Below are 21260 nucleotides of genomic sequence, written 5' to 3'. Positions count from 1 at the left end.
CCTGCTTGGATTTGCCATAGTGGTTTTCTGCCTCCAACCAAAATGCAAGCGACAGATCACGCTCTGAGATTGGTGCATAAGATTCCAGTGGATTCTTCACCCCTTGGCACTGTGAACATCAACCACGTACACTGCTATGTACACAGGGCTGCCCTGAATCCAGTGCTTCCGAAATTGGTAACTTAGCAGGATTTTGGTTTGTTTTCTTAAACTTTCCAATCACCCATGATTTTCTAGTGAATTTCCTTAAACACAAAACATGTAGTATTCAGAAGCAGTTTTTGTTGCTTGCAACCAGAGAATTTGGTGTGACTTCCTAATGAGTCTTGTTGGTTCCAGAAAATAACAGATTGCTTTTCCACACACACCAGGCCATGCAGCTTCATACCGAAGAGAATTCCAACCCTTCAGCAAGGACTCCTTGATTTGCACAAATCTACACACACACACACACACACACACACACACACACACACACACACACCTTTATAGAGAGGTCTATTGGGCTAAGTTGCAACAGAAGCAAAGGACAAGCAAAGCATCATGGTAGAAGTAGGCCACTTCCACCTTCCTCCCAGTCCCTGCCCACTGACTCACATGTATGCCTTGTAGTTGGATCCAATCTTCTGTATGCGGATGTCATACTTGGAGTCGATAAAGGCTTCAGTGGTGGCATAGGTTTTGGCCATGGCCACCACACTAGTGATGTCCTGGTAGTCATGCTGGTTTTCTACTTTGATCTGTGGGGTAAGGGATACATGTGAGTGTGGCTGCCCAGACTAGGACAAGGGACTCCATTAAAGAGAAGGTCACCTGACTTGCAGGGACAAAGACACAGGAGGTGAACAATCCCACTACCTGCTTTCCCAAGGAACAGAGAAGGAAGGGGCCAGTTCCAGCTGGGAAGGCAGGGGCTCTTGAGAGAACAGGTGAGCTCTGAAGGGGTTCAGAATGATTAATACTTTTATTTTGTTTGGACAAAGGGTCTCTTTATTGTTGTCCTAATGTTCCCTATGTTGATTAGATTGACCTCAAATTTGTGGAGATCCTCCTATCTCTGCCTCCCGAGTGGTATGCTGGAATAAAGGCATACACTACCATGAATATACATTCCAAATGTGTGGCTGGCTGGCGATGTGGAGGGTGGGGTCATAGGGAACATTAGGGCCTCTTGGGAAGAATAGCTGGGGATAGGAAAGTGGGGACAATGGCTGGATGGCATCCTAGGGAACAGGTCCTGCTACCTTTGATCAGATTCTCAGGTTTCAGGCAGAAGGTACAGATGCCACAGAAAGAGATTGGTATTTAAAGGAGCAAGTGCTTTAATTTGTGTTTTCAGAACAAGCACTCAGTTGTGTAAGGGGCTGAATGGGAGAGTGTGGTGGGCAACAGAGAAAGCAGTTAGAAAAAAGTGGTGTGTGTATGTGTGCGTGTGTGTGTGTGTGTGTGTGTGTGTGTGTGCGTGTGTGCGAGCTTGCACTCGTGCCTGTGTGCATGCATGCTCAAGCATGTATGTGTGGTGTTTGCACGTATTTAGTGGATGCTACATGTATGGTATGTTTTTGTACACTCATTGGTACTTGCTGTGTTTATACCTGGCGTGTATACAGTAGTGTGTACGAGTGTGTGTTTGGATATGTGCATGCAGTGGATAGGTTGGCTTTGTAGTTCAGAAACTTTGGGAGACATTTGCCCTGTTTACTGGGTTGAGGCCAGGACCACAGGGTGGTGTCTTGCAGTAAGGAAAAAGTCTCAAGAGAGCTCCCCAGACCAAGGGTGGGGTACAAGGTCAAGGCTCTGTGGCAGTGGCCTCAAGACACTGCCTAAGCTAAATCCTAGAGTCCATGGAAAACAGTGTGGAGTGCCCCTTCCAGGTGGCCACAAGGATGCTTCTTGTCTAGACTGGTCTTCTTCCTGGCTTCTTCACATTGTCAGTGGAACATCCTAACACTGGACCAGAGTCAGACAGAAACCCCAGAGCGCTGTGCGCAATGGCAGCCTGGATGGAACAGGGGCAGAGTGGAACTGACCCCCAGGGGCACATTCTTCTTTCCCATGCTCCCTGCTCTTTGCATCTCTGCTCTGAAAACACCATCCCTTCTATGGTATCGTCCATCCACATTTGTACCAAGTATACAAAGGCACCTGCAGGGGCAAGGCACGCCAGCTACACATATGGTCTTTCTACAGATGTGCAGACTGAGTTGTCTTTATCCAAAGTCAGTGCATCTGAGCGCAGTGCCTACAATTAAATCCTGACCCAAGGCCCAGCTCTGTTACTAACCAGCTCAGGCCTTTGCAGGTACAGACTTTCTTTTCTCCATGAGGGATTCTAAATAAGTAAGCCTTGGCAAGCCTTCTTTCCTCTTCACCTTTGAAGAGCACAGCCTTCCAGGAATGAAGCTCAGGCACATGTTGCAGAGAAAACAAGGTCAGCCAGAAAGATGACCCTATGTACAACCCACTTTCCAGCTCACAGCATCCCCCTTCTCTTTATAGCTGTAACAGAGGCAGAAGTGTACCTTGTTCCTTTGTCTTAGGTCTCCAGAGGCTCTGACGTTTGGCTGTCCCTACTCCTTTTAGCAATAGGACCCTTCAGTTTAATCTGAGCATCTGGTCTCCAAGATACAGATGCTTTCCTTCTAGTGTCCTTTCCAAGTGGATGTGGTGAACTCTTTAAGTTCTAGCCAATGAAAATCAAGTAGCTGTGGTGTGAGTCACCTCTTAGTGGTCCCTGAATGTTGTATGGAGAGGGCCCCTTGTTTGTCCCAGCCCCCCAGCTAGCTTACACTTGAAATAACCAGAAACTGTATTAATTAAAACACCACTTGGCCATTAGTCTTTTCCTATTGGCTGGGATGTGGCCCACCATTGGCTTCATGGATAACAAGTTGATGATTCACATGGTGGAAGGAAATGGGCCCCTCGAAACCAGGGAGGCTCCATACCAACCCTGGGTTTCTTTTTACCCAATTCCATTAGGGGAAACAGAAACTTCTAGTTTGTTTTGACAATTAGACTTTATCTCAATCACAATCTAAACCTTAAAGTGCACCTGGGATATTGTTCATAGTGGGGACAAAAGAGAACGAAAAGAGAAAGTATCGATAATTATAGCTTAATCAGTGAGCCAGTGTGTCAGCCCACCTTCCTGTCTGAATAGTTGGGGAGGGGGGGAGTGTCACTCATTCTGCCCCCTTCAGAGCTGGCATAACTCATGGGTTCTTTCAAAAGAGTCAAATGTCCCTAGCAACAAGCTGATCTTTCTTTTCTCTTCTTTTTTCTTCTTTTTCTTTTTTCTTTCTTTCTTTCTTTTTTTCTTTCTTTCTGTCTGTCTTTCTGTCTTTCTTTCTTTCTTTCTTTCTTTCTTTCTTTCTTTCTTTCTTTCTTTCTTTCTTTCTTTCTTTCTTTCTTTCTTTCTTTCTCAGAGGGTTCCCCAAACTGTACAATGCTGGGTTTCAAAAATAAAAATCCTGGCCCTGCCCTGGGTCTTCTGTGCCTGTCTCCCTTTAGGTGCTGAGCTTCTCGGGGATGGACAATGATTTTTGTTCAAAGTCATAATATTCATGCCTGGCACAGTGTACATGTTAAAAGGTGTTTTCTGGAATGAGTGTAAGAAGCTGGAGGGAGACTAGAACTTAGAGTTGGGAGAGTGTCATGGCAGTGGAAGACATCAGCGAGTCAGAGAACGAAAGAAAGTGTGCTCTGGGGGTGGACAGTTTTTCCATCAGGGCTGTGTGTGTAAGCCCACAGTTGGTGCTATGAAGCATCCTCAGTCATGGTCCACATTATTCACAGAAGTCTCTCAATGGAGCCAGAGCTCACCCACACAGCTAGTCCTGCTAGCCAACTTTCTCAGGGCTCTCCCATCTCTGCCTTCAAGGAGGAGCTCCTTGATGGAATTACAGGCAGGCTGCCACGCTCACCCACCACTTTCGGGGGTTCTGGGGATCTGAACTCTAGTCCTCATGGTGAGGGCTTAACCACGGACCCATTTCTCCAGACCCACACTGTACAAGTATGCCTTTTTATAAAATGAAGTTTTTCGGGTGTCTAACCCAGATCGACCCTGTTAGAGGGTTATAGCTTCTGTTAGACATTCCTGGGGATGAAATGGAATCAGGGATCCTGGAGAGGACTCTGGGATGGTCCTTGGGTCAGGGACAGAGGGTGTTGAGGGCCATGAGAAGCACAGCTGTGGGAGGTAGAGCTGGGCCCCAAACAGGGAAACTTGGTACTCTGCACGATTCACTGGCTGGAAACACCTCCAAGGGTTCCCAAAGGTGTGATAAAAACAGGAAGGCCCAAAGGAACTGTGATGCAAGGGAACCCATGTGCTGCCCAGAGTGCGGGGCCGGAGAACAACTGTGCTGACGCAGCCTCCCCACCCCCTCTCGCCTGCACCTCTGCTCTTGTCTCCCCTCCCCGCCTCCCCCTGCCTTCCCATGTCTTCCTTCCTCACCCCATCTTTCCTCCCCTCTGAACATCTTTCTCTCCCTCTTTTATCATGCTCCATCTTTCCATCTTCTTGTCTAATTTGTTCCTTACGGTTGCTCCTTTCACCCTGTTCTCTCTTTCATCTTCAGCTTGCCTTTCCCTCTCTCATGGCTAGGCTTCCCCTGCTCTCTGTCTTCGATGACCCCTTTGTCTCTCCTGCACACTATCTCCACCATATTGATGCTCAGGGTTTCACCTGCCTGACCCTGACTGCCTGTAAAAGTGCCTTTCTTCTCTCATGTGTATATGTATACACATGTGCACACGTGTGTGCGTGTGTGAGTGTGGGCACACACGCTCCTTCTTGAGGAGAAACTAGGAGGGAAAGCATCCAAAGACAACAAGAGGAACTGCAGAAGGGCCAGGATTCCAGTCAGACTCTTCCAGCAGGAAGTCTCCTGTGAAGACCTGAAACTCCAACACGGGACAGGAGGATGATCTCCATCCCCAAAGGACTGTTCATCATGTGCTCAGATATCTCCAACAAGTTTGGGGCTTGTGAGGGTCCTGGCAGCTACTTCTTCAAGAGCCTCTGCCTTGTTTCATGACATGTTGACCCAAGAATGAATGAATGGTCCACGTGGGTGGTCTTGACCTCTGCCTGTATCTGCTCTTCATCTACGTGAGGATGATGATGGAAACGGATTGTGGTGCTGAGGGTTGCAGGCTAAAAAAAAAGTTAACTCACCAAAAAAAAAAAAAAAAAAAAACCCTAGAAAAGCAATGATTCCCATGGTTACTTGAAATAATTCTGTGTGTAAGCCACCATGTGATATATTGTTGAGTCACTTCACTGACAGTTTTTAGAGATGCTTCCTCCATTTGACTCATTTACTCTTTAATTATGAGGTCATATGAATGAGTAAAGTCTAATAGCCATCCAATCCTCAGGAGTTTGCATTTGGCCATTTTCTTAGGGTACTGCAGTGTTTTGAATAGGAAGTGTCCTCCCCACAAGCGCATGTGTTTGCACCCTTGGTCTCCAGCTTAAGGAGGTTGTAGAGCCTTCTAGATAGGCAACTTAGCTGGCTGCCATGAGGCTACAGTGGTCCGAGAACATAGTAGATGCTATTTAAATATGTAAATATATTTTTGTAGGGGTGGGACTAGAAAGTTTATAGCCAGTCCCCATGTGACCTGAGATCCCTACTCCCTAGTCCATTACCGAGAAGCTAGAGCAACAAGAAAAGACCAACAAATACATATACATATTTAAATAACATTTACTGTGATCCTGGACCTCTGCTATGAGCCTCAGCTTTCATGATCCTACACAGCAAAGAGGTGAAATGGGATGAGTGTGGGGGAGGTAAGCTTGCAACTGGAGGAATGATGGTAGAAAACAGAGTGTTTACCTGTGGTTCTACGCCAGCAAAACCCCTCAGCAACTATCCGATTAAAATAAACCAACTTCTGTTGAGCCCCTAGAATGTGGTAGGCATTATGCTAGGGAAGTCCTTGGACAATTATTATCATTTAATTAAAAGTCATAAACTTCTTACAACGTTGATGGAGGTGGGTCTTCTATCAATCTGTTGATTTCATTGGTTAATTAATAAAGAAAACTGTTTGGCCTGATAGGTTAGAACATAGGTGGGTGGAGTAGACAGAACAGGAAGAAGGAAGTGAGGTAGATGGCTCAGACAATTGCCCTGCCTCTCCTCTCTGGGACAGATGCCATGAAGCCAGCCACCAGGTCAGACATGCTGAATCTTTCCTGGTAAGACACCACTTTGTGGTGTTACACAGATTATTCGATATGGGTTAAAGCAAGATGTGAGTAAGAGGCTGAAACTAATGGGCCAGGCAGTGTTTAAATGAATATAGTTTGTATGTTGTTATTTCAGGGCATAAGCTAGCAGGTGGCCGGGAGCGGGGCAGGACGAAAAGCAGGCCTGCCCGCAGCTCCATCACTACACAACGTAGTTACTATCTCAGGTAAGAATTAAGGAAAGCAAAGTTCAGAGAAGTAACTTAAGAAGCGGCTGAAAGCCGGTCTGAGAAAGGTCCACCAAGATCAAAAGTGATGTAGAGCTGAGAGCAACGGTTAACAGAATGAGTTGGGAAGATGGATGAGAACACAGGAGCTACACACTGAAATGTGTGTATGGGAAATGCAATGGGAAATGGGAAAATGCAAAAGTGCCCTCTGGAGCAGGAATAGTCAGTTATCCAAGTTCAAGGAGAGATGTGGACTTTCAGGATTTCATGTACGACAATGACCTGAAAGAATTGTCTAGAGGCAGGTAGCTCCATATGCATCTTAGCAGGACAAATACTGTGTTAAGCTGCATTAGTAGAAGCAAGGCAGTTAACAGGTACCAAGTCCCATGGATAAGAACAGCCAGGCTCCTGCCTCTCTTGTACACCCATACTCCAGCCCAGTACCTGTTGTCATAAACACTGTTATCCCCTCTTAGCTAAGGGTTTTGAGTCCTAATTTTACCCAACTGTAGCTTGAAAATATCTGGCCAAAAATTCTGTTCCTACTAAATACATAAAACCTTTTTTGTCATTATTCAACAACAATAATTTACCAAGAATATATATCATCTTAGATATGATAAGTAGAAGTGATTAAAAGTATGCAGGGGTGTATAAATGTGTATGCTATGTGCCAGCATGAAAATATTTTACTAATATCTTGGTCTTTTTTCCTACTAATAAAATGCCCTGGCAGAGGCAACTTAAGGGAGAAAGGATTAACTCTGGCTCACGGTTCGAGGTACACAGTCCTGAGAAAGCAGCTGCTCACATCATGTTCAAACCCAGACAGCAATGGGTGCCTTAGTGCTTAGCTTGCTTTCTCCTTACAGTTCAGGGTTCGCTGCAGAGGGAATAACTCCACCCACCATTAAGATAGGGCTTCCCGCATCAATAAACTTAATGGAGATAGCCCACTAAGCCATGACCAGATCATCTTCCTGCGACCCTAGACGCTGTCAAGTTGACAGCTTTAACCATCACAATGAAGAACATGAGAAACTGTGAATTTGGTGTCTTTCGCGACAGAACCAATCAATCCCTCATGGGTTCTTGCAAATATATATATATATATATATATATATATATATATATATATATATATGTGTGTGTGTGTGTGTGTGTGTGTGTGTGTGTGTGTTCATTTAGTCATTAAACAATCAATTAATTCCCTATTGTTCTCCCTGAACTGTTATAGATGATTGCCATCGATTGATTCTGAAATTCCACCAAAGACCCCTGTATTAAAGGCTTCCTCCTCAGCCTAGAGTGCTATTGGGAGGTGGTAGGACCTTTATGATGTAGCCTAGTGGGAGGACTTTAGGTCACTGTGGTATGTCATGGAAAGGATATTGGAATTCCAGCTCCTTCACTTCCTTGTTAGCTTCCTGATCACCACCAGGTGAGTAGCTTTCTCTCGCACCTTCCTACCACAATGCACTGCTTCACTACAAGCCCAAACAGCCAAGGGCTGAAACATCCACAATTGTGAGGCAGAACGACCTTTTAAAGTTGATTATCTCAGGAATTTTTTTGATAGTAACAGAAAGCTGACACGCAGTTGTTTAAGCCAATAAACTGTTAGTGGCATGATAGAAAACAGGGAGAGGATGTTGTGGAGTAAGATAAAGCAGGGTGTGGCGGATGAGGGATGCTGGGTGAGAAGAGGAACCACCCAGATGATGGATGAAGTCAAGTTTGAACAGAGGTCTGAGTGAAGTGTGTGTGTGTGTGTGTGTGTGTGTGTGTGTGTGTATGTATGTGTGTGTGTGTGGTGAGCCATGCAGGCTACGAACTGAACACTTGTTTGTACAGATGCATTCCTGATGGAGGGAGGGGCATAGAGCTATATCCAGAATATGCTGAGTGATCCTGGGGTCCATGGAGTTTGAGACATTTTAAGACACTAAAAGGATCTAGAGGCAGTTTACATTTGGAGGACGTTAAAGAAGAAAATGCCATCTGCCTTTCTGCCTAATCAATAATTGGCACAAGGACATGGTTCATAAATATTTGTTTAATTTGAACAACAGCAATTTAACACAGCAGAAACTGTATGTCCTTGGTGGAAAGTATGTAAAAAATTCTTAAAAAATGAATAAGGAATCTGTGTATGTATATAGATTGTTATTTAAGGACTACATTGTGGGAATGATAATGGAAATGTTATTTGAAAAGCTCCAAGATAACAATAATGTCAGAATTATTAGGAGTCGAGATCCTCCCTTCCCCTCACTATCTCCTCCTATCCCTCCCTCTTTTCCTCTCCCCCCTCCTTCCTCTTTCTTTTCCTGCTCCCATGTTTGCCAAGTGCTACACCACCAAGTTATATCCCTAGCCTTAAGTGAAAAAGAAATACAATTTGAAAATCATAGAAATTAAATTAAATCTCTCTTATCTAAAATTTGAATTGAAAATGTCAGTGTAGATTTATGTTCTACTTTTTCCTATGCCCTCGAAAAGACCTAGAAGAAGTGGCCAGCAAAATAGCAACAAACATGCTTAGCACTTTGATTATGGTCCTTAGAAAAATGCTGTTATCTTGAAAGGAGCCATGACCGACCCCAGGATTTAGGTAGAAAATATGTGATGAGCTGGAAGGCATCTCATCATGGCAAGCAGAAGGAACAGTCAAATCAAGATCACGGGTCTTTCTGAACAATTTCTAGAAACCAAAGATTGATCATTTGAGTGACAAAAAAAATTTAACAAACTCAACAGATTTAAATACATCGAATTATTAAAAATCCATGACTTAAAAATAAGTGATGGTCACCTTTGGAGTTAACTAAGGCACATTATTATTCAGAAAACTGGGCTAGTAAAAGGCGAAGAAATCTTCTTTTCTGATACTACATGGAGGGTTGAGGACCAAGGAGAGCATCCTTTGGCAAACCCTAGCAACAGTGCATCAAGGCAACAGTAGTAAACGCCCAGACTGTTCAGGAAGGATTTCTGGAAATGTCCTAAGGTGTGGGGCATGAAGATAAAACCTGAACTCACAGGTCAGCTTAACATGAGAGAGAACTCTTCAGACAGGGCTGTGTCTCAGGTGAGATGCGGGATAATGTCCTTACCCACTCAAGGAGTGTACTCTTTTCATCTCAGAATCTGACTTGCATGGCATCTCGGGATCTACCTGCCCAGCTCCCAGGGAAGACAGTGACAGCATCGTGGGTTGCTACCAGCTAAACTTGGAATGTAGGAAATGCTAGAGAAAAAGTACCCGTTTTCCATCCAATAACTAAATGACATAGAAAAAAAAAAAAACCCAGTAAGAACAGAGGAAGAGGGGCTGTTATAGTCATACTAGCTGTGAGAATTCAGGCTTTGTTTGGCTACAGCCAGAACAAGGGGGCTACAAGCATGGTGGTGCATGCCTGTCATCCCCATACTTGGAAGGCTGAGGAAGAATTAAGGTCAAACTGAGCTGCACAGTGAGTACCAGGTCAGTTAGGGTTACATAGCAAGACTCTTATTTAAAACAACAACAACAATAACAAAATTGGCCAAACAAAAGATCCAAATGAAAAGGGGAGATCTTGAACACTGACTGTATGTTAAGATTGTGGATTATTAGGTTTTAGGTGTAATAGTGGCATTCGGCTATGCTACAGCAAAAAGGAGCCTTTATGTGTTAAAAATACATTCTGAGCTATTTCTGGATAAAATGACATGCTCTCTGGGATTTGCTTTGAAACAATCCAGAGAGCCATAGACACAGAAAGAGGAAGGGTGGCTGCCAGGACCTAGGCGATGAGGGGGGTTGGTAGTGACTTCTGATGGGGAAGGAGCACAAAGATAGAGTTCCAGGGTGTTCACGGCTCCCAGCTGAGCAAATGCCAAGAACAAAGAAACTCCAGTGAATCACATACTTTAGAAGGAGGAGTTGTATGAGAAACAGATCTTGGTTTTTAAAAATGAAAAAGTATCTGATGTTTGAGAGGAAATGAGGGTGTGTCTGTGAGGCAAAACTGAACGTGAAATACTGGTGGAAGCTGAAGACTGACCATTTTCTCCTCTTCTGTGTGTGCTTGAGAACTTCTATAATAAAGATTTAAAAACAAGTAGGACGGAAAGAAAAAGACAAACGGGGTGAGGATATAAAATTATAGTCAGAAGGAGGTTAAAAGTGCAAATAGCCATGTCTGGCAGTGGGCGTGGGCCCTTCTTTGTGTGTGGTAAACAACAGTAAAAAAAGCAACTTGGGTCAAACATGATCCAGTTCATCTAGGACATCTAGAGGAATTGCAGCCATTCCCGCAACACAAGCAAAACGGCAACCTTCCACATTTTCCCTGGGGGAGGGGCAGCTGTGCCTACAACCCAGGTGTTCTCCAGTGACTGCAGTCTTACACTGCAGACACCTCTGGTTCCCCTCTGTTCCAGTTGCATATTATGGTCTCCAAACAGGGCTGGCATGGCTGGTTCTGGTGAGGGCTTGCAGGTCCTTGCCTTCTTGCTGGGTCCTCACGTGAAGAGAGTGGGAACAGGCTCTCCAGGGGCTCCTCTTAAAGGAATACTAAACTCAGCAGGAGGGTCCCACCCTTCACACTCAAGCAAACCTCTCAAAGGCCCCATCTTGCAAATACTATCATGTGGCCGGGCGACGGTGGCGCACGCCTTTAATCCCAGCACTCGGGAGACAGAGGCAGGTGGATCTTGTGAGTTCAAGGCCAGCCTGGTCTACAAGAGCTAGTTCCAGGACAGGCTCCAAAACTACAGAGAAACCCTGTTTCGAAAAACAAACAAACAAAAACAACAGCAACAACAAGAAGAAACAAACAAACAAAAAACCCCAAAATATTATCATGTGGAGGCTACAGTTTCAGTGTGAGTCTGTCTGTGCATGTATGTGTGCATGTGTGTGTGTGTGTGTGTGCGTGTGTGTATGTACATGCATGTGTTCATGAATGTGGAGGTACACATTCAGAGGTCAGAAGACAGTCACAGATATCTTTCCTCAACCTTGTTATTTTGAGATGGAGTCTCTTAGTCTGGAACTCACCAAGTAGGTTGAGCTGGCCAGAGTTCCAGGGATCTGTCTGTCTCTAGATCTTCCCAGTGCTGAGGTCACAAACAGGCACTAACATACTTGACTTATTTATTATTATTTTTTAATATGGGTCCCGGGGATTGAACTCAGATCCTCAAGCTTGCAAAGCAAGCCCTTTGCTGACAGGGCTATCTTGCAGCTCAATGTGAGCTTTCTTGTTCCACGGCTTGTTCCAAAGCATCTCATATCTTCCTGTCTTTTTCTTAAAGCACCATTTAGGGGAAGCTGCTTTTAAATGATCAAGGGAATGCAATTTTGTAACCACTTTGATCCACCTTTCATAAGGTGCACTTCTGTAGTTGAAAATATATTACACATATCCGATCGAACAAGGGCTACAATAGAAAAGAAAATCTGGAAAAAGATAAAGGTCTTCATTCTATGAGCCCTAAGTGGTCGCCTGCTGGTAAGACTTCTTTGCACTTCACTGGAAATAGTCTATGAATATGCTCACTCAAGGAGATGAAAAGTGGGTCCCTCCCATCTTGGAGCTGAGCAGAGGAGACAAAGGTATCATCTCCCAGTGTGTGCTGGGACAGAGAGGGCTGTGTACCAAACTGGTACACAGACAAGATGGCTCTGGAAGTGGGAGAGTAGAGACTATGGTGTGCTGCTTGGCCACCCCCACGGCTGCTGAGCGCTTCAGCGGGACCCCAGCAGAACTAAGGAGCTCTGTGCTGTGGGATGGGGCTTGGTGGACTGGTGTGGATCCCTCCCAGGCCATCTGCAGAGGAGCTTCGGAGCCACTGGAAGTGGCCAGCACCACTGTGTATCTGGGCTCAAAAGGCAAAGTTCACGAATCCTAATGGTGTCCTCCCACGGCTCATAGGTGGGCAGCCTGGTCCACGTTGTGCTACTAGGAAGGCATATGAGATTGTGCAGCCTTGGAAGGGATGATTGGGTCACTAGAGGAGATGCCCTGGAAAGTGTTACTGTGGTTCTTATGTGACCTGTGGACCAACGGTCAGCATCTGGAGACGAGACACTGAAGGAGGTTCCTTCAGATTCTGTAGGCAGGAGTTAATGCCCTTCCTTTGTGACTCTGTTTGGTTCTGGAAAGAAAGTGGCTATAAAAGATTGGCAGGGCCGGGCGGTGGCGGCGCACGCCTTTAATCCCAGCACTCGGGAGGCAGAGGCAGGCGGATCTCTGTGAGTTCGAGGCCAGCCTGGTCTACAAGAGCTAGTTCCAGGACAGGCTCTAGAAACTACAGGGAAACCCTGTCTCGGAAAAAAAAAAAAAAAAAAAAAAGATCGGCAGGGGCTGCTCCCTGCTCCCTAGCCATGAGTTCCTCCCATCGGGATTCATCAGCTCAGTGTATGATTTTTGAAGCCTTAGACTTGCAGTGACTTTTTATTTTAAACAAATTACTTAGCTAAAGATATTTGTACTGCAGTTGAGAAATGGATCCAGAGGTTGATCTCCGCCCTCCACATGTATGTGCACCTGCACATACATAAATATGTACAAACTCTCCCTTCTTCCTGCACAGAGGGACGGGTTCCGTGTAACATTACTGTCAGTGCATACTCATACTTTAGCCCAGAATCAGTCCTTGAGCTTAGAAGACCCCAAATCTTAGAGACCAAGAAGACCCCAAAGATCCAAAGCTGGGAGAGACATTCAAGAGTTACAAAAACCCTAAGCCAGTGATCCCCAAACTTCTGGGTGTGTCTTAACCAATTCAGGCATTCTTAAGAAAGCATTCTTTGACCAAAAGATACCAGTTTCATTTATGAAGGGATTAAAGCTAACTAGTTTAACAATTACTTATATCTTGACTACTTGGTAACTATTCCAAGAAATCCCAATGAACATTATATTTCATTACTGAAGATCTTACAATTACTAACTTTTTCTCCTACTAGGCCACGGTCTGCACATCCATGACACAACACAGTATTCACCAATAAATAGTTACTGTTGAAGTAAAGGAAGAAAGGAAGGAAGAGGGGAGAGAAGGAAGAAGGGAGGGAGGGAGGAAAGAAGGAAGGACTAAATTGATGCCTTTCCTCTCTGGGTGGTGGGAGAGTTAGGAACATAAGAGAGGAGAAATTCTTCTCCCCTTCTACAAAGGTTACTGAAGGCTGGGACTTTGTGGGGTGGATCCGAGAAGGCTTCATAAAGGACTTGGGACTGGAAGATAGTATATGTTCTCATGCTGTGATGGAAAACCATCTCCCACAAGCTCACATGTTTATTCGAACACTTATTCCTCAGCTGGTGGCACTGTTTTGGGGGGAGTCTTAGAAATTTTAGGAGATGGAGCCTAGATGGAGGATGTGAAATGCCTGGCTCCTCCTCTGAACTCTCTCTGTTTCTTGACCCACTGAGATGTAACTGTGTGGTAAGCTCCACTGCTAGGGACTGAGCCTCAGCTGCCAAGCCTTTCCCACTGTGTGGTTTGAAGGAGAATGGCTCCTACAGGCTCATGTTATTGGAATGCTTGGTCCCCAGGGAGCAGAACTGTTTGAAAGGTTTAGGAGGTGTGGCCTTGTTGTAGGAGGTGTGGCCTTGTTGCAGGAGGTGTGTCACTGGGGATGGGAGTCACTGGGGATGGGATTTGAGGACTCAAAGGGATATAAGCTCTCAGCCCTGTTCTTGCATTCCTGCCACCATGCTTCCCACTATGATTATCACGGATTAATCTTTTGGAACCATCAGCCCGCTCTCGATGAAATGCTTTCTTTTATAAGAGCTGCCTTGGTCATGGTGTCTCTTCACAGCAATAGAATGGTAACGAAGACACCCACCATGACTGGGTGGTGGGGCAATTAACAGCGAGCTAAGACAAACCCATCCTCCCACAATGATTGGGGACAACTAAACTGAGCTAAAACAAGCCCTCTTCCTATAAGTTGCTTCTGTCAAACATTTTGTCACAGTAAGGGAAAAAGTAACCGAGGGCCATTTCCACTCAGAAAAAAATCCTGGTCGAACTGTGAAAGGGTCATGTTGTCCTTCATACTTCACAGACAAGGCCCAGACAAGCAAAGGGCGTATTTGAGGTCATATAGCTTGAATTCAGAGCCCTGTGACCTGTCTTCCATAGTAGGACTCTAGCTTGAGCCAGGTTATCAAAGGCAACTTTTCTCCTTATAGCTCTCCCCCATTTACTCCTCTGGCTCTTTTGCATGCTGCACTAGCAGACAGGTTTAATGCTAGCACGGTGTTAGCATCCGAGAGCTTCATGGGGCAGGTGCCCAGTCTCTTCCTGGAAGAACCTAGGAGGCCAAACTCTGCCAGCCAAACTCCACTGCCAAAGCATCCTCCAGCTGGAATCGCAGCCCTGATGACTCAACTCAAGGGCCCCTTGGCCAAGGCAGCCTGTGCCAGAGGACCCCAGCATGGCTGGAGATCACCGCTGACTCATAGGGCAGGCTGCCACCATCCAAATCACCCACTCCACCTCTGGCTGGAGAGGAAGGATGGGGAAACTGGGGTGGGACCCTGGGCTGGGGCATGTGACTCAGCCTCTGTATAAATAATAATAATGACAATGGTCATAATAACACCAATGATGGATGATGTGCTTGATGAGTGCTTTTCTTGTGCCAGGCACAGTCTACAAGCCCTATAGTAATTCATTTAGTCTCCCTAAGAACTCTATGCGATTACTACGATTATTCCCATTTCGTACATTAAAAACTGTGTCCCAGCAAGGACGTTACCAGCTAAAGGACTCAGAGTTGGCACACAGAAGCACTGACATTCCAACTGAAGTCTGTCTGACTCTAAAGGCCTAGTTATTCACTGAACAAATATTTATGGAGCCCCAGTTGTGAGCCAGGTATTATTATAGGAACTGGGGGTGCAGCAGTGGGGCTGGATGGGATGATCATCCATAAATAAATACATAGTAGTTAGGTGGAGATGAGTGTGGATTGGGTTGAGGTGAGTCAGAATGGGGCTATTTCATACGGAACTTGTCAGAGCACTCTCTAGTAAAAAGACATTGAGTCTTTATATTGGGGAATTGAGTCCATTGCTAATAAGAGATATTAATGGCTGATGATTGCTAATTCCTGTCATTTTGTTGTTGCTGTTGGCGGTGGTGTGTACTTCCCTTCTTTTAGTTGTGCTGGTGGGAGATTATTTATTTCCTGTGTTTTCATAACTTGTGTAACCAAGCAAGACTTCCAGCGGTAGTACTGAAACATCAACCCAGCCACAAAACCTTCAACCTACAATTTGTCTTGCCTGCAAGACGTGCTGGGGTAATGGTGGCACAGAACCTGTGGGAGTGGCTAACCAATGACTGATCCAACTGGTGGCTCATGCCACGAGAGGGAGCCCAGGCCTAACACTGTCTGGATGGCCAGGAACCAGAGATTGGATAGTGCAGAGACTAGGATTGAACCAAACACAACTGCCCTCCACCACAAACGTCAATGAAATAATTTTTAGTGATACTCTGCTATACTCGTAGACTGCATCCTAGCCAAGTCATTATCAGAGAGGCTTCATCCAGCAACTGATGGGAGCAGATGCAGAGATTAACAGCCAAACATTAGGCAGAGTTCAGGGAACCCTGCAGAAGAGGGGAAGGAGGGACTGTATGAGTCAGAGGTGTCGAGAACCCTAAAAGAACATGGCCCACAGAATCAACTTAGCAGGGCTCACGGAGTTCACAGAAATGGCAATGAGGGAGCTTGTATGGGTCCGAGCTAGGTCTTCTGCACGTATGTTATTGATGTGGGATTCCCCTCTGTATGCTTTGAATACCATTGGTGAATAAAGAAACTGCCTTGGCTTGTTGATAGGGCAGAACTTAGCGAGGTAGAGAAAACTCAACTGAATTCTGGGAGGAAGAAGGCAGAGTCGGGGAGAAGCCATGTAGTCCCGCTGGAGACAGACATGTTGAAACCTTGCTGGTAGGCCATGAGCCTCGTGGTAAGATATAAAATAATGGAGATGGGTTGATTCTAGATGTAATAGCTAGCTAACAATATGCTTAAGTAATTGGCCAAGCAGTGATTTAAATAACATAGTTTCTGTGTGATTATTTTGGGAGTCTGAGTAGCCGGGAACCAACAAGCATCCCTCCCTTACAACATTGTGTAGTTTGGTGTTCTGGTGGGACTCCTAACAGTGGGAGTGGGGGTTGTCTCTGACTCTTTGCCTACTCTTGGGACCTTGTCCTCCTACTGGATTGTCTTGCCCAGTCTTGATGTGGGGGCATGTGCCCAGTCTTATTGTAACTTGTTTACTATTTTTGGTTGATGTCCCTGGGAGGCTTCTTCTTTTCTGAAGGGAAACAAAGGAGCAGTGGATTTGGGGAAGGGACTGGGAGGGATGGGGTGGGGAAACTGAAGTCAGGATGTAATGTATGAGAGAAGAATAAATAAAAAGAATGGGACATTGATAAGGTACCTAAAGGAAGAGGAAGCATGAGCCCCACGCTTCTCTGGAAGATACCAGCAGACGGCACAATGGTGAGGGCTGAAGCTGAAGGTGTTGGCTAGACTTGCCAGACAGCGTGGACACTGGTGTGGAGTCAGTGGAGGGGAATCCAGGGAAGAATGGCAGAAGGGCCATCGGATAGGTGGTGCAGGTCCTAGTGGGTCTTAAAACCCCTACATGAATTGAAGGTTTTCCTTGAAAAGACAGGGCCATCCGTAGCCATGGAGGTTTTGGGTCAGGAAACTGACAAGCTCTTCATTATGGTGAAAAGGATGACTTTGGTGTGAGAAGGCTAAATCAAGTGCCAAAGAAGGGGGAGATGATAGGTTAGAAAGCCAGCTTAATAACGCAGTGAGAGATGACAGGGGTTTGAGCAAGGACGGCTGGTCCTGGGACTATCGTGAAGGGGATCCAGAAGGGATTTTGCTGAGGGGCAGAAGGAACGGCATGATACAAAGGCAGGTGTGAAGGATGATGCTAAGTTTGGAGCTGGGGCAACCGGAAGGACAGATTTCCTCTCCCTCCCTTGGCCCTACTCCAGTGAGATAGATAGGCCGTGGGAAGTACAGGTTTGGGGGAGAAGCCAAGTAAGTGCTTGGTTTTTTTTTTTTTTTTTTTTTTTTTTACTGTTGAGGTGTGTATGGCCAGCTCTGTGGGAGAATCCATATTCTTCCAGGTCTTTTTGGTCCTGGTAGATATGGATGAATGGAACCCACGTAGCTTACGATGTTGACATCAGCCAACACAGCATAGAGGAAGTGTTCCACAGGGAAGGTGCCTTCCCTAGGCCCGAGAGCTCCAAGCTAGTTTCAAATGGAATTTCCTTTTTATTTTATTTTCTCATCTCTTCTTATCCACAGTGGCCTAGAACTTACTATGTAAGTCCAGGCTGGCTTCTACTAATGGAAATCATCCTGCCTCAGACTGTGCTGGAATTAATGACATGAAGTCACCACATACCCAGCCTGAGATGATATTTCTTAGAGCCCAAGGTATCTTGTTTCTTGTAGTCAAAATAATTGATCTAGGGTGAGTGAATTCACTGGTTACTGGCTATCAGGCCAGCTGTGCTGGCTTGAGAGCGTTCTAGTTGAAGTTCCTGTCTGCAGCAGAATGTTTCACTGTGGGGGAACTTGAGTGCCCTAAGTCCTTTTCTTTGGGAGCTCAGTGCCTTTGGGTTGGGGAGGAGCCTTTGAGTGAGGGAAGAGATAGCCAAGATAATCTTATTTCCAAATTCTTGCAGCCTCATTCATTGTGAGAAAACACTCACTTGCCTGCTACTTAATCCCACACACACCCAGAGGGGGAGCATTATTTTATTGATTGGAGGAGCGGAAGGAGAAACAGCTGAGCACAGTTCAGTCTAGTCTTCTACTCTTTCCTTTGGTATCTGTCTTTCCCAAAGAGACCATGATATCTGTTTTCTTCCTCAGATTGATCTTGGGAAGATGAAGGCTGACTTTGGCCAGGTAGAATACCATAATTATGGTAAAATGGAAAGTTTCAGGTAAAGAGACAACACTGTCATGGGCTATTTAGGTTTTTCTATAAAAAGTAGCTTTTACTTTTAGTCTTTGTATCTACCCTAACATTCTCACAACTACGTTCTTGTTGGAATGTGCTCTAGTCCTTCCTGTGGATAATGGATAGGATCTGATCTCTTTGACATCTAGGGCAAATTATTACTTGATATAGCCCATCTACTTAATATCTCTACTGACACATTTGTTGAATGAATTGATTTATGGTTTTCTTTATTCTGTGGCTACATTTCATATAACCCCTTCCAGAGTGGACCACATCACTCAGGGTGAGCTGAATTCACATTCTTGGGTCATCCTCCTTTATATTTGCTTTGAATGACATGCTCCCTTTAAGTCAGACAAATTGGGCACCCAACACGAGAACCCAATAACATTCATGCACATAAAAGGAGTTTCTGTGATCGAAGCCAGATAATAGTAGAAGCTCATTTTGTTTCCTGAACATGATGCCCTCTCAATGGATGCTGGTGGCTGTTTTCTGTGTCCTGTACTTCCCTTTATTTGGTTGCTGGTCCTTGAGTTTATGGGGGTAGCTGTTATTATCTGAATATCCTTTTGTTTCCAAACATTTACCAGAATCTTCGTTTGCCACCTAAAATTCCTTTTCCTGTTTCCTTCTCTTGTTTATTACAACATTGTCCACTTTAGCACAGAAATTCCATGAGTGCCTGCTCATAAAGACACCGACGGTAAGAGGTTTTCGTTTCCTCCAGATCAAGAGAGTATGAAAAGGCATGATTAGATGGCCAGTTACTTCTTTGCATTTTGTGGGACAGCTGGAGCATGTTTATATTAGGCCTTTCTTGGAAGTTTGGTAGAATTCAGATGTGAACCTTGAAGCGTAAACTGGTATATTCACTATGAAAAGCAGTTTGTATGTACATACATACAACACAAGTGAGTAAATGAACATTATAATTAAAATATTATGTTCTTTTTAATCTTTTCTAACCCTAATATTTGTTAGAGTCAAGATGAAAATGTCATGGGAACAGCACTGTCAGAATTTAATTCAAACTCAACAAGGAGAGGATGACGTGAAAGAATCCCTCCTTCTGCTGTGTGGGTTCTAGGGACTGAACTTGGGTTTTCAGGCATGGTGACTGGGGCCTATACTAGCTGAGTTATCTTGCTAGCCCATGTAATTGCCTTTAAATGCCTTTTCCTAGTTTGAGATCTCTTGGCCTTATTACCTAGCAAAGAGAAATAGCCCTTTTCTATTGATAAGACATTTCTGTCTAGCTACTAATTCCATTTCTCCTCCTAAAAGACTGTGTACTTATAGGCAACACCCTAGACTTGGTACAGTTTCTCTGACCCTAACTGGAATCTGTTTCCTATCCTTTCCCACTGCTCCCCTGTGACCACTGGCCTTCTTAGGCCAGGAGGACAGCGGGCTCCGTGAATGACTCCTCAGGCTGGGTTGTTCCTTCCTCAAAGCTATCCTGGTTCAATCTCCCCTGTAGTCTGAGAATCTGACCTTCGACAAGGAATCACGTGTAGACTGGAGATGCATCATTCACCTGTAAAGTAAACCCTCTGGGATGGACCAGGTTCTTTTCTAGCCCTTGCCTGTCTGTCAGGTCTGGCGTGGGAGGGCCTGGCACTGGAAGGACTCTGCTCCTTTCCAAGCCTTATTCACTCTGTTTCACAGCCCTCCCTGTCTTTCCTGATGGGTGGGAGAACAAAGGTGACTCAGCACCTCTTAGGCTGAATTCGGCTTGTTTGCAGTAAAAACAGAAACAAGCAGAAGGTGGCAAAGACTGTTCTGTGTTTCATTTAGAACTTTTCATTGCCTCAGGCTACATCTCTAGGTGGCTTCCCTGGGCCATCAACTTGGGCTTTCCAGGAAAGGTCACAGAACGCCCCCAGAATGAGAAAATAAACACAGCTAGAGGGCCTCTGGAAGGTGTGGGTCTCTCACAGCCTGGACTCTTAAAGCTAATCATGGCAGTTTAGGTGAGAAAGGTAAATCAAGAAGGGAACTATCAAATACCTAGATCTGCAAGGACCTGACTTAATTCCAAACACTAAAAAGAAAAGAAATTAGCCAAGTGTAGCCTCTAAAACCAGCTCACTTGTCTTTCATGAAATGAGGGAGTGGGTTTCTCCTTCATTTGTGGAACGGTTGCCAGTGTCTACCTGAGGGGAAATGCAGGCCATGGGATTAGCGAAGCAAGCCTGTGCAGTCCTTAGGGCGGGATTTAGTACATAGAATGCAACCAATAAACCCAGGCAGGGAAGGAGAGTCAGGTTACAACGATAGCCACCAACTCTTCCAAACGGGCCAATTTAAATTGGCATAAATCCTTGCAGAAAAAAAAGTAATGCGAGTTAACCAGATGTCAAACACCAGCAACTGTCCTATTGTTCCTGTTTCTGTATTCCTATCTTACAAGATATTTAAAACAAATTTTTGCCCATGTGCCCATGTGTGTATGCTCATTTGTATGTGTGTTCATACATGTGCATATTTGTGTTGTGCGTGCATGCGTGCGTGCGTGTGTGTGTGTGTGTGTGTGTGTGTGTGCGTGCGTGTGTGTGTGTGTGTGTGTGTGTGTGTGTGTGAAGGCTATAGGCTACCATCTGGGGTCATCCTTAGTAATGTCCTCTATCTCCTTTGAAACAAGCTCCCTCATTTACCTGGTGCTCATCGATTCAACCTGGCTGGCTGGCCTTGAAACTATTTTATAAAGACATTATGTTAGCATATTTTTTTTTGTGACAAAATACCTGGCAGAAAATGTAACATTCATATAGGCTCATGGCGAAGGCTTCT

General features: G+C 45.1%; 1 protein-coding gene across 2 annotated transcripts in view; it reads right to left on the bottom strand.

Annotated features, from left to right (window-relative positions):
* The window catches only part of Syn3 (synapsin III), a 360471-nt gene that overhangs the window by 20906 nt on the left and 318305 nt on the right, over positions 1-21260 (bottom strand). For both annotated transcript variants that reach the window (XM_038314795.1, XM_038314794.1), the window contains one exon: positions 598-740. In XM_038314795.1, coding sequence (XP_038170723.1) covers positions 598-740 — 143 coding nt within the window. The remainder of the gene's footprint in view (positions 1-597; positions 741-21260) is intronic.

Source organism: Arvicola amphibius, chromosome 17 (genome assembly GCF_903992535.2).
Source record: "Arvicola amphibius chromosome 17, mArvAmp1.2, whole genome shotgun sequence".
Classification (NCBI taxonomy): domain Eukaryota; kingdom Metazoa; phylum Chordata; class Mammalia; order Rodentia; family Cricetidae; genus Arvicola; species Arvicola amphibius.
The sequence above is the reverse complement of the archived record's forward strand: the minus strand, read 5'-3'. Positions and strand labels throughout refer to the sequence as shown.